This window comes from Oryza brachyantha, chromosome 7, assembly GCF_000231095.2.
Source record: "Oryza brachyantha chromosome 7, ObraRS2, whole genome shotgun sequence".
In the NCBI taxonomy this organism is placed as follows: domain Eukaryota; kingdom Viridiplantae; phylum Streptophyta; class Magnoliopsida; order Poales; family Poaceae; genus Oryza; species Oryza brachyantha.
The window spans coordinates 15,155,974-15,169,535 of NC_023169.2; the positions used below are offsets into that span (position 1 = coordinate 15,155,974).

At 43.9% G+C, this 13,562-nt stretch overlaps 1 protein-coding gene across 1 annotated transcript; it reads left to right on the forward strand.

Moving 5' to 3' along the window:
* Positions 1-445: 445 nt before the first annotated feature.
* Positions 446-4,346, forward strand: LOC102712376 (protein SHORT-ROOT 1). The gene is made up of 2 exons (XM_015839217.2): positions 446-2,696; positions 4,044-4,346. The coding sequence occupies exon 1, from the start codon at positions 850-852 to the stop codon at positions 2,638-2,640; it is 1,791 nt and encodes a 596-aa protein (XP_015694703.2). The 5' UTR covers positions 446-849; the 3' UTR covers positions 2,641-2,696; positions 4,044-4,346.
* The last annotated feature ends 9,216 nt before the right edge of the window (positions 4,347-13,562 follow it).

The following is a 13,562-nucleotide window of genomic DNA, read 5'->3' on the forward strand; positions in this document are numbered from 1 at the left end:
GCCGTGTGGTTTTACGGTTTGCTGCATCATTTCTAATATAGTTGGTTGTTTAGTCTCTATTATTTTGGTTCATCAAAATCATTATGTCTCTCCTTTCCACGGACGGCGATAAATTGATATTTAAGACAACAGTGATAAACAAAAATAGAGTTTATGAAAAAAGAATGGTGGGGGTAAAAATAACGAACAGTAATGCTACTAGCAGAGTGACAGTAGCTGTCCACCTCTCCATCCATCCCTACACTGCACACGCAGTCACACACACACACAGCCGCAAGCGTAGCACTCCCTTTGAGTTCGTTAGTGGCAAAGCCAACCAAAAAAAACCTAAAAGCAAGGCGAGCTCGGCAGTGAGATCGAGATGGAGAGCGCAAAGCAAAGGCAGGATGCAGCAAAAGGCGCCCACACCCACTGCCGCTGCCGCTGCTGCTGCTGCCCCCGGTAAATTTAAAGAACCCCATCCAATCAGAGCGAGGCATCATCCCCCCTCATCTTCCTTCTTCTTCCTCCTCCTCCTCCTCCACTCCACTCCCTCCTCATCGATCCGGCCAAAAGCTACCCAAATGTTATCGATCTCACCAAAAGAGAAGCAAAAAGAGAGAGAGTAGCATCAAAAGAACAACCGCATCGCCACTCATCTCGCCTCGCCTCGCCTCGCCTGCATCCGTCCAGCTCGCAATTTACATGCATGGCTACTAGGTTGTTGTGTAGCTAGGTGGGCTACAGGCTACTAGCTCTCAGCTCGGCTCGGCTCGCCATTAAAATCCCTTGTTACAGCGCCTTGCTCGGTCTAACACTTTGTACCGCGCCATATGTTGCCGCCGCCTCCTCGTCGCCGTCGTAGCTTAGATGGATACGCTGTTTAGGTTGGTTAGCCTCCAGGCCGCCTCCGAGCAGCAGCAGCAGCAGCAGCAGTCGGCGTCCTACAACTCGAGGAGCACGACGTCGAGCGGCTCCAGGTCGTCGTCGCACCAGACGAACGCGTCGTACAGCTACTACCACCACAGCAGCAACAGCGGCGGCGGCGGCGGGGGTGGGCAGTACTACTACGGCCATCAGCCGCCGCCGCCGCAGTACTACTACCTGGAGCCGTACCAAGAAGAATGCGGCAACGCCCCGCACCACCAGCTTTACATGGATGAAGACTTCTCTTCCTCGTCGTCGTCGAGGCACTTCCACTCGCACGGCGCGCAGGTGCAGCCGCCGGCGTCGTCCACGCCCATGGGGACGGCCCCGACGCCGCCCCTGTCCACATCTTCCACCGCGGCTGGCGCCGGGCACGGGCTGTTCGAGGCGGCGGACCTGTCGTTCCCGCCGGACCTCAACCTCGACTTCTCGTCCCCGGCGTCGTCGTCCGGTGGCGGGGGGACAGCGTCGTCGGGCGCGGTCGGAGGCGGCGGTGGCGGGAGGTGGGCCAGCCAGCTGCTGCTGGAGTGCGCTCGCTCGGTGGCCGCGCGCGACAGCCAGCGCGTGCAGCAGCTCATGTGGATGCTCAACGAGCTCGCGTCGCCGTACGGCGACGTTGAGCAGAAGCTGGCCTCCTACTTCCTGCAGGGCCTGTTCGCTCGGCTCACGACGTCCGGGCCGCGCACTCTGCGCACGCTCGCGGCGGCGTCCGACCGGAACACGTCGTTCGACTCGACGCGGCGCACGGCGCTGCGGTTCCAGGAGCTCAGCCCCTGGTCGTCCTTTGGTCACGTCGCCGCCAATGGCGCCATCCTGGAGTCCTTCCTGGAGGTAGCCGCCGCGGCGTCGTCGGAGACGCAGAGGTTCCACATCCTTGACCTGAGCAACACGTTCTGCACGCAGTGGCCGACGCTGCTTGAGGCGCTGGCCACGCGGTCCGCCGACGAGACGCCGCACCTGTCGATCACCACCGTGGTGTCGGCCGCGCCGTCCGCGCCCACGGCGGCGGTGCAGCGCGTCATGCGGGAGATCGGGCAGCGCATGGAGAAGTTCGCGCGCCTCATGGGCGTGCCCTTCCGCTTCCGCGCAGTGCACCACTCCGGGGACCTCGCGGAGCTCGACCTCGACGCGCTCGACCTCCGCGAGGGCGGCGCCACCACCGCGCTCGCCGTCAACTGCGTCAACTCGCTGCGCGGCGTGGTCCCTGGCAAAGCCCGCCGGCGCGACGCGTTCGCGGCGTCACTCCGCAAGCTGGACCCGCGGGTCGTTACCGTCGTCGAGGAAGAGGCAGACCTGGTGGCGTGTGATCCCGACGCGTCGGAGGAAGGCGGCGACACGGAGGCTGCATTCCTCAAGGTGTTCGGCGAGGGCTTACGCTTCTTCTCGGCCTACATGGATTCGCTCGAGGAGAGCTTCCCCAAGACAAGCAACGAGAGGCTGGCATTGGAGAGGGGAGCGGGGCGTGCCATCGTCGACTTAGTCTCGTGCCCGGCGTCGGAGTCGATGGAGCGGCGGGAGACGGCGGCGGCATGGGCGCGACGCATGCGGTCGGCCGGGTTCTCTCCGGTGCCATTCAGCGAGGACGTCGCCGACGACGTGCGATCACTGCTGCGCCGGTACAGGGAGGGCTGGTCGATGCGCGAGGCCGGCACGGAAGACTCGGCGGCCGGAGCCGGTGTGTTCCTCGCGTGGAAGGAGCAGCCTCTGGTGTGGGCAAGCGCGTGGCGGCCATGATCGATCGTCGTCATCGACGGATCGAGCTCACCGACGCAGACGCATGCAAAAGCTCGGTGAGTGGAACAGCACGTAAGAAAGAGCTCCCTAGCCGCCACCATGCATGGGTAGCTAGCAAGCTCTCTCGTGTGTGTCTCGACATTAATGGCGACTCACACAGGCATGCATGTAGGGTTTTGAAACATCGTAGCAAGCTACACAAATGGCTCACGTACGTATACAATTGTTGCAGCGAGGTGGTGGTGATCGAGGAGGGAGATGATAGTTTTAGTTCCTAGATTTGCATCGATTTTTATTCATCGATCGCCACAAGTTCTTGGCGAGAAGATGATTTTGATTTGCTTGCTTCCATCTTCTTGTTTATCTTCCCTTTTCGTTTGTGTTTCTTCTTGTAAGGGGTTAACAACTTTCTTCATTCTGGAGAAATTTACGTGCATGGTTTTGTCATGCGTACCTCCATCCATCTCGATCGAAGCTATATATCCATCCATCTATACTAGATAGCTACTAGCATCTTGCAAATGTTGATGCTTTCTTGAATGGTTGTTGAGATGTTACTTCTTGTCATCTTGATGGAGAAAGTTTAGGGCAGACATTTGCACGGCCTAGTACTTCTAGCTAGTCATCAAGCATAAAACCACTAAAGTTTGCTACTACTCACTTTGCTGGTGATAGACCATAATTATGCGTTTCTACTTTATGTTTGTTTCGATGCATGCATCGTGGTTAAATTATTTAATTGTCCTTTTTTTCCCTCATTCTATCCCCTTTGCAACAAAATCACACTAGTACTAGGCAGCACTAGCTTATGATTTATGCATGGCGTGCGTGTTTGTTTAAGTTGTAAAACGACTTGCCTCGTCCAAGTTGATACTAAAATACTGGTGATGGAAATCAAATTCTCGATGAATATATATTAAATAACCCTGATCCTAGGTGTTGATACAATCATACAACTCTGACTTATATGCTAGATCGATTAAGTATTTGGAGCAAATTGACCTGCCGGCCTGCTGTAACCATTGGTTAATAAAGCTTGACAAATGGCCGGCCTTATGTTGATTTGGAATACAAACTAAAGCTAGGGACCATTTCTTTTCTGCATAGTAGTAATATCTAGTGGAAAGATATGCTCAGAGCTGCAGCTAATTAATATAGTTTGGTGCTCATGTACGTAGTTGGTCCAAGAAACCAGATCAAGTTTGGTTGACTATTGCAGGCTAATACCTTTGCTATCTTTTGAAGGAATGACCGGCCTGTCGTTGACAGATTAGTTTCTCTTCCCCCATTAATTAGTACTTAACGGGCTAATTGAATACTTAGATCTTGATGCTGTGCAGTATAGGACAACAGGAGTTGTTAAGAGAAACTAATCAGTGGCATTAATTATGAAAACATAACAGGTCGACGAATAGCACAAAAAGAGAAGGATGAGGAATGCCGGGTCTCTGAGAGGATTAGGTGATGGGGTGATATCATGAGCTCAGAACCATTTGTAGAAAAATCATAAGCTTGCACCCTTTCTCCTTGTCCTTTTTCACGCAGAAGCTGCAGCAGCCGTCCCACTATACCAGATTTCTTTTGACACAGCGTGCTCCTGCTGCCCTTTTACTTTGTCCAGCTTGCTCTATATATTTATTACTTTTGTATCACTAATTATTGTCTGTGAATTGTGACTTATATATATACCGGTTCGAGCACGCAGCTTGCTGCAAAAACAAAAGGAAACCAATGGAGTAGTTCATCACCACATGTGTCACGAATTAAACGGCACGTAGACAGGAGCACATACCTGAAGAAAAATATGCATGCATGCTAGAAGCACTGTGCCTCTGACCGAATAATTCTGATTGAATTCCTTCCACCGGACATCACACACATCGGTGAGATTTCATGTGCAGCTGCGTTTCTGAGGTTTCTCGTTCCCTCGTTCTCGTTCGCGCAACATTAGCCGTCAGTACGCACACGAACGCACGCTGTCAAAACCGTGACACTGTGCACATACAAGTCGTTGTCCGAGATGGGAGAATTTGTCCTTTTTTTTTTCTAACCGAACGGCCGGCGATCATCATGGGTGTACATGCCTGCCGCCGCCTGCATGCCTACATATATACTTACACGGAAGCGGGTGTTCGCCCCGGTCGATCGCGCGCGCAGGCTAGGCTACAAAAGGGAAGGAGAGGGGGTGATGGAAACGGCGTCGTGGGGACGCGCGGGGGGTCGTTGTCGCGCGCGGGCCGCGGGGGCGCCGGCGCCGCGCGCGGGGCGCGGTCCGGGTGGGGGGATCGGGTTACGGGGCGCGCGCGCGCGTACGTTGCGTACGTGCACCCCGTGTCGCTGGATTGTGGGGGTGGGCCGCGACCGCGCGGACGGGTGGACGTGGGTGAGGCGAATCTCGTGGCGGGGAGCGGGTGGAATCTAACAGGGGAAGGTGGTGGTGGTGGTGGTGGTGGTGGAAGTGGACTGGACGGGACGGACGGGCGGCCGGCCGGTTGGTTGGTGCATTGCTGCCTCCTGGGCGTGCTGTGTACGTGTGTGCGTGCCGGAGACCCCCACGATCTCTCTCTCGCCTTTCTCCCGTGAAATCATTACGCCGATCGGTCGATCGACCGAGCCGTGCGTACGTGTATCGCGCGACACGGCCACTGTCCGCGCGCGCGGCGACTGCACGTACGTAACGTACGTACGACTCGCACGCTCTTCCGGCCCTCTCCCGCGCCGTCCCCACGCACGGATCAACGTACGTACGCGCGCTGCGCCCAAGCTTAGCTTGGATGCTACTTCTTCTTCTGGTAAGTGTAGGTACGTACTTGCATATATGCGTGATCCACGGCCCGGCCGGCCGGTCGATCGTTCGAGATCCAGGCTCGATCGTCTCGTCCTAGCTACTACTACTTCTGTATACGCATATACTAGTACTTTGCACACATCGATCTGTTGATCGCCAGCCACGACGACCTTACGTACAACAGAGGGCGAGTTAGAGTACGGCCCAATTATTTCGATCAGCTGAATTCAACTGGCAAGCTGGAAATTAACTCTTTTAAACCCTTATAGCTAGCGATATCTCCTCATTTTGGTGTATGTCACCTAAATGTTTATTTAACGAAAAAAAACCTTGATATATCACTGCACAAACAATGTAAGATCTAATTTGACTTCCATAAGTTATAAAAGAAAGCAAATATGATTCTAAATATGTGTACAGTAATCATTGTTTAGTTTGTTTTTTTGTCACAATTTATAGAGAACGGATTTTGATACGCATGGTTGTGTAGTGAGATATCAAGCTCTTATTTGAATGTTTGCATAACTATTTAAATGACATACAAACAAGTGGATATCTCCTCCTCGACGATTAGAATAAAATTCCTGGACAAGCAACCTTCATCCAATCCAATGCATCGACGAGGGAGGCAAGCAAGGAACCTCATCGGTGATAGCTGCAGTATCACATTCGTCAAACAAAAACCCTTCTGGCCTGCAAATTAAAGCACCATCATCAAGCAAAGAGACCTCTATGATCATAATAGTCGAAGGGGATGCAAATTAATGTATTGTTAGCTAGGGTTCAATCTATGGGACACTCTATGGACACAGTCTACCGATGTGGTCTCAGGAAGGTATATAAGCCTAGACATTGGGTAAATTACATGTTAACCCATCTAATTACTCCTTTTAGGAGGAGAATATTGCAACCCCCCCCCCCCCCCCCCAAGAAACCCTATAACTATAAATAAGCTATGAAACAATATATTGTGGTAACTAATGGCTCCTTTGGAACATAAGATTTCAAAAACATAGAAATAAAACAAAAACATAGGAATAGAATATCATGTCTATCACAATCCTATAGGAAAGAGAAACATGGGAATTAGTAAAAGAGATGTTTGGCTACTTCATAGGAACACCATATGAATTTTAAATGAAACACTTGATTAGAACATAGAAAAGAGGGAGAGATGAATAGAGGATTTTGGAATCCTCCATAAGGTGGAGGAATGGAAGAAATCCTATAGGAATTTTAGAATTCATGGTTAGTCCAAGGGCTCCAAAGAAAATAGTATTTTAATCCTTTTGAATTCCTAAAAAAAAAAATCCTTGGTTCCAAAGGAGCCCTAATTTGGATAGTAAAAATTTGCTAGTCCATTTCATAGCTCTTTATTAAAGACATTGGAGACTTCGATAAATTATCCTTATCTTTGATTACCATCTATTACTCAACAATGTTAATCCTACTACTAGATTTATGACACATAGCCATTCAACTACTACTTACTCATAAAATCTATCCCAAGATTGGTAGAGAGATTATTAGATCGATCTAGGGTTTGGTTGTAGATCGTCGTGCCAGTCACATCACCTCAAACATGAGAGAAGTAGCAATGACATTGGACGAGAGAGAGACAATTGGTTATGAAGCAAAACAACATAAAAAGGGAACCGTCAAAGATCGAGGAGGCATATGATTGCGTGGTATAGGAGAAACCTATTAGAGATATGTCTTAAGGGAGTAGTGATGATGGGCTACAAGTCGAGGAGGTGATCAGGTGAGAGAGGTAGGGGATGTTGTTGTTAGGGTTATAATTAACCATTTGATCAATCCACGAGCAATCACAACCATATAAACATGACTTAGAGTTATGTTAAAATTGGATGACTGATAGGTACTCCATCCATCCAAAATAAGATTATATTTGCTTTATCTTGTTTGTCCTAAAGTAATAAGTTTAAGTTTGAGCAATCATTGTATTGGAGATTGTGAAAATATGAGACAAATATATTGAAATCAGATAGTGTAGGAGACAAATGTATTGATATTTGATAAAATGAGGAGTAATATAATATTTTTGTTTTTATTAGTATGTGTGAGATGAGTGAAAAATGATTTTATTTTGACACGAGTGTATTAAAAAAACATTGTAAGAGACGCAACTGAGCAGTGGATAGATACTTCTCTTGAGCCGAATATTATTTTCTATCTTAGTCAAGGGGATATTTGTGATCAATCAATTAAAGCTAAGTTTCGACCGTTCAGTTTGCCTCTTCCAGAGTGAAACATCATGTTTGCTGCAGTAGTAGGACCCCATCGACAAAATTTGCTATGTAACTTATGTACTTCCTTTGATTTGTAATAGTTGACATCATAGACTTTTAGAAACAAGTTTTACTATTTATCTTATATAAAAAAACTTATGTAGTTACAATTTATTTTGTTAAGAATATTTAATAATTTATCACTATTAGAATTTAAAAGTCACGTTTAATATATTTGTCACCTAATATATTTATGATATGTGAGTCCTGAATCCACTTTCATATTGTAAACACATGAATGTCAAATCGTTAAACATCAATATTGTAGCGATGACAAGAAATTAAATGCCCTATTTTGCCGTGACTTAATTGATTACTAAAGATATTTTAAGTCTACATTATACTTTTATATATTTGTATTTTTTTTAAAAAGGCGAATGATCAAGGTAGTCAATATTGCTACATATTAAAAATTGAGGTACTATTTATGTTGTACTAGTAAGGTTATGAGTTTTTAATTAATTAAGAGTGGGTGGTGTGATGGATTTATGCAAAATTAATTAAGTCGCTGTCTCTGTATAGAACTGCGTGGAGTACCATCACCTCGACACATCGGAAAGTTTTCGCTTTCTGAGATGTGGGTCAAAATGGGCCATGAGCAGCGCCAATTTTCAACCCAATTCTGAGCAAATCATGATACCAGCGGTCCTTTTGCAGCCTTTGTAATAGTTGAGCATGCATGCTTTTGGTTTTATCCAATGAGAAAAAAAAGGAGCAAGCTTTTTGTACCGTCCAGTGGAGGCTTCTCTTCTTTTCGGTCTTATATATTTTGTAATACAAGAAAACATACGAGTACATATATACTGGTGAGAACTGACCGCGGTTCGTTCAGAATTAATTTGTTCATAATTAAGGTGTTGTGCTTTCACAGCCCTACTACTGTTTGAACGTCTGCAAAAATAAATAAAAAGGTGTTGCAACCACTGAGTGATCCAAATTAAAGCTGGACAGACAGTTAAAAAGAATATGCTTGAACCACCAAACAACGTTTGTGCTTTTTATATTTACAACTAAATATTCATAAACCATGCAGCTGATAGTGATTGCTTCGGTTCCAAATGTAAGTTGATGTTTCGCGGTTGGCCTTTTTTACTATCATTAAAAAAAAGTATACTAAGGTACCAAAAATTTGGTAACTTAAGGTTATCAAATTTTTCCACTGAAAAATATGGTATCTCAATGTATTTTTTAAAGATGGTAAAATATGTCTTTGCGGTAAGTTCTGATTTCTAAATATGCAAGGTGATATTTTTTAACTTTAATCTATCTATTCTTAATATTCATGATATATTTTTTGTAATTTTTTTGGCCTTTTGCTGTTTTGCTTCTAACTTCTTAGCTTAATTAACTGTAAAATGGTTATGAATACATTGTTTCCGCAGAAGGTAAACATACGTTGCTTATATTATTCATAGGGTAAAGTCCATCTTTCGGTCTCAAACTTTTGAGCAAAAGTTCAACGTTCACCCTCACTTACAAAAATCATTTCCACCCTAGACTTTTAGAAACGAAAAAAGTTTTACCCTAAGACTAATTTTAATGGTGGTTTTTTTACCACATCTAAAGCGATAACACAATTTTATGGTATCCTAGATGCGAATATGAGATTGGGAGATGGGAGGAGGAAGAAGGATACAAAACGTGTGAGGCAATACCAACTTAGCAACCATTATGTTATAATAATAACAACATAATTTCTAAGATGACTGAAAACACCATGGGAAATTAATAATCACGAGGCGAAATTTGTCTGGTTTTATTTATGATGAAAAACAACTGGTCTCAATGAAAAATGGACTTCGATGAATGTTCGAGGTTAAGGGAAAAAAGAACATTACCGACTATTTAAGAAACAAGTACATGAACACAACAACAAATTAAGTACCATCGATTCCAGTTTGTCAGGAGTTAGCAACCAACTTATTCAGCAAATAAAACAAGGGATCAGTTGTCTCTTCTTGGCATCCGTAGTGGCATGGCGTGTGGAACGTGGTTGGTGGATGCATGCTTAGTTTTTCCAGCTGGCAAGAACTTCCATATTATCCCATGTACTTCACTTTAAATGATACAATCAAAATAATATGTTAACTAACTTTCATGTTGCATTGTACTATATATGCAAGCAATAAGAGAGGGATCGACTTTTTCTTTGAGGTTTAACTTGCAATAGCAGCAGTAGTCTTTCACCTGATTGGTGTTGAGCCGAAGTGGACTGGACAAGCATAGTAAGCTGGAGCTACAGTAGCTAAGCACTGGACCAAAAGGAGAGTGAGTGAGGAGCAAATAGTGGGAGCTCCTTTTTAGGGGGTGGGGGTGAAGGTGTGGGCATGGAGAGAGAGACATGGCCCTTCTTTTTCTGCCCCACAGCAACAACCCCTTTGCACAGGCCCTCTTTTAGGGCATGGGGTTAATGCTAGTTTCTCCTTCCTTGTACAGTCGCATGTCTCTCGTTGTTATGATATGCAGCATTTGGTGTTTTGCTCTTTGCAGGTTCCCTTCTGTATGCAAACTCTCTCTCTCTCCTCTTGCGAGCAGATACACACCTGCACACACCACAGTACAGGCAACACCATACTCACTTAGCAGCGAAAAGAAAAAAAAGAAAATAAACAGTACCTTTCTAATCTCACTAAATTACCGTTAAAAACTCACATGGCTAAGCGTAGTATTCATGAGTTTAGTACTGTTTTTCTCCTGTCTTCTTCGAATGTAGTACTGTTCCCAGGAGCGCATGGGAGAAAGACAATCATTCCAAACCTCTGCATTCTTGTTGCCTAGAACGATGTGTTTTTTTCTGTATTTTTAGGTGGTGTTTAGTTTGCAATTTTTTTTTGCAAAAACATTGTCGGATACATATTTGAAGTATTAAACGTAGTCTAATTATAAAATAAATTTTAAATTTCAGCGAGAAACTGCGAGACGAATCTTTTGAGCCTAATTAATCCGTCATCAGCAAATGTTGGTTGCTGTAGCACTTATAACTAATCATGGACTAATTAGGTTCAAAAGATTCGTCTCAAGATTTCTTCCGTAACTATGTAATTAGTTTTTGGTTCATCTATATTTAATACTTTATTAGGTGTTCAAAAATTTAATGTGATATTTTTGAAAAAAAATTTTAGAAACTAAACAAGGACTAGTTCACTCTCCCTTGGGAACGACGTTAATCCTCTACTCCTAGCTGACAGGAAGCATCTCGCGCATGTACTTGTAGTGACCGATTCGAGGCAACGCAGTGCTTCTTGAATCTTGGGCTTAATTGGCACTGTCATCTCCTCCATCTCCATCTCCATCGCAAATGCTGCTACTAGGTTCAGACAATGCAAGCAGTGGTGCAGCTCCATGATAATACAATTGGAGTGCCCATGAACCACAAGGCTATACCTAGCGAAAAGAAAGCTTTCTTTTAGGGCGCTCGAGAAACGAAGCAATTAGCTCGTGTCTGAGAGAAAGCAAAAACTTTTTCGCTCGCTCGCTCTCGCCCGATCATGGTGGCCGTGGCATATTGGCCCAGTTTAAGTGGCGATCGCCTTGAAAAAGCCTGGAGTTTTTCGTGGGTGTGCATGCATGCATGCGAACCCTTTTTGTCAGGCGACTTGCCCAAGCTGACCCCGGAAAGACCGACACCCATCCAGGCACGAAAATTCATGCATTGCTCCACATTGCATCCATTGTCCGCTACTCTAGTACTACACATTTTATGCATTTGCCCCATATCCGTCGCCAACTCGCCATGCGTCTAGCTATATATCGTACTCAATACTCCCAGGAAAATGCTTGCAACTAGCCACTCCAGTCTCCTAGTAGCAGCTACGATAGAGACGACTAAGGTGGTGTTTAGTTGCTAAAATTTTTTGGCAAAAACATCACATCGAACGTTTGACCGGATGTCGGAAGGGGTTTTCGGACACGAATGAAAAAACGATTTTCACGGCTAGCCTAGAAACCGCGAGACGAATCTTTTGAGTCTAATTAATCCGTCATTAGCACATGTTGGTTACTGTAGCACTTATGGCTAATCATGAACTAATTAGGCTTAAAAGATTCGTGTCAAGATTTTTTCCATAATTGTACAATTAGTTTTTTGGTTCATCTATGTTTAATGCTTTATTTAGGTGTCCAAAAATTCGACGTGATGTTTTTGGAAAAAATTTTGGGAACTAAACAAGGCCTTAGGTGGTGTTTAGATTGAGAAATTTTTTGGGAGAAGTGTCACATCAAATGTTTGACCGGATGTCGAAAGGGGTTTTTGGACACGAATAAGAAACGAATTTCACGGCTAGCCTAGAAACCGCGAGACGAATCTTTTGAGCCTAATTAATCTGGCATTAGCATATGTTGGTTACTGTAGCACATATGGCTAATCATGGACTAATTAGGCTCAAAAGATTTATCTCAAGATTTTTTCCGTAACTGTGCAATAAGTTTTTTGGTTCATCTATGTTTAATGCTTTATTTAGGTGACAAAAAATTCGATGTGATGTTTTTGGAAAAAAAATTTGGGAACTAAACAAGGCCTAAGGGTGGAAGCAAGCCGAGCCGGCTCGTGAAAACTTGATCAAAGATAGACTTGGCTTGACTTAGCTTGATAAAGAAAACGAGCAAAAAAAACAGCTTGGAGAGATATGCTAGTACTCGCTTTCTTTCAGAATAAAACTATTTTTATAATTTATTCTAAAATATAAATATTTCTCTATTCATATACTCTTATCTAGAGTTACAATGGATTTTGTTATCATCCTCACAACTACAATAACGAAGCATTCAAGCTCTAACACCACATCCGCTAGCGGGTATAATATTTTTTTATACCCATACATATACACATACGGGTGAAGGACACTTCACCATCATACATGCATTAACATAGAGCACTTATAATTTTACGAAATAAATTAAATAATTATAACAGTCAAATATCAAAATCATGTTAAGTAACAAAGATTTTAATAATAATGTTCAAAATAAAGTGAACAAACCATACCATCATCATTCAAAATTAAAAAAAATATAGATAATAATTTCATACCGTCGAAATAGAACCATGTCTCAACAAAGGTTTTTTACCCGTATATTAGTTGGTATGGATTGCTAAAGAAGTAACCAATACTTACATACCCAATGGGTAAGTATTTTTACTATCAGTAGACCCATTGGTATAAGAATTAGGTTATATATATATATATAGATATGACTCCTATTAAAGTAAAAATCCATCAAATTCATGACATGGGCCGGCCCATTGCCATCTCTACTTTTATATATCTCAACCAATCAAAACCATTCTCTATTTAATTTTTCATATGTATTCTCTTCTCAAATAATCACAACATTCACTCAATCATATGTTTTCACCTACTATATCCAGTGTGATAATTCATATCGTTTTCGACAATAACACGGTCTCTAAAACCTATCTTTGACTAGGATTTTCTATTATAATATTCACAACAAATGGATTACATTTTACTTTTATTGAAGTGCTTTAAATTTAGTGCATATATACATGCTGTTCTAGTGTATTCGAAGTAAATATATCAAGAAATAATCAAAATTCTAAAACCTTGACTTCAACCTACTCTAAAACAATAAGAATTAACAAACTAGACGGAGTACTTCTTCATTTCCATTAATTTCCATGATCGACCAGCTTCAAAAATATTTTTAAGACAAAGCTAGTTAATGGTGACTTGCCCTATTAGTGCATAATAAATTAATAATGCTTGCATGAATCGATCGGTCACTCGGATCATACACCCACACACTGCTGAGTGCAAGACCGTGATGGGATCACATCCACATCTCTATATATAATCCCCAAAGGA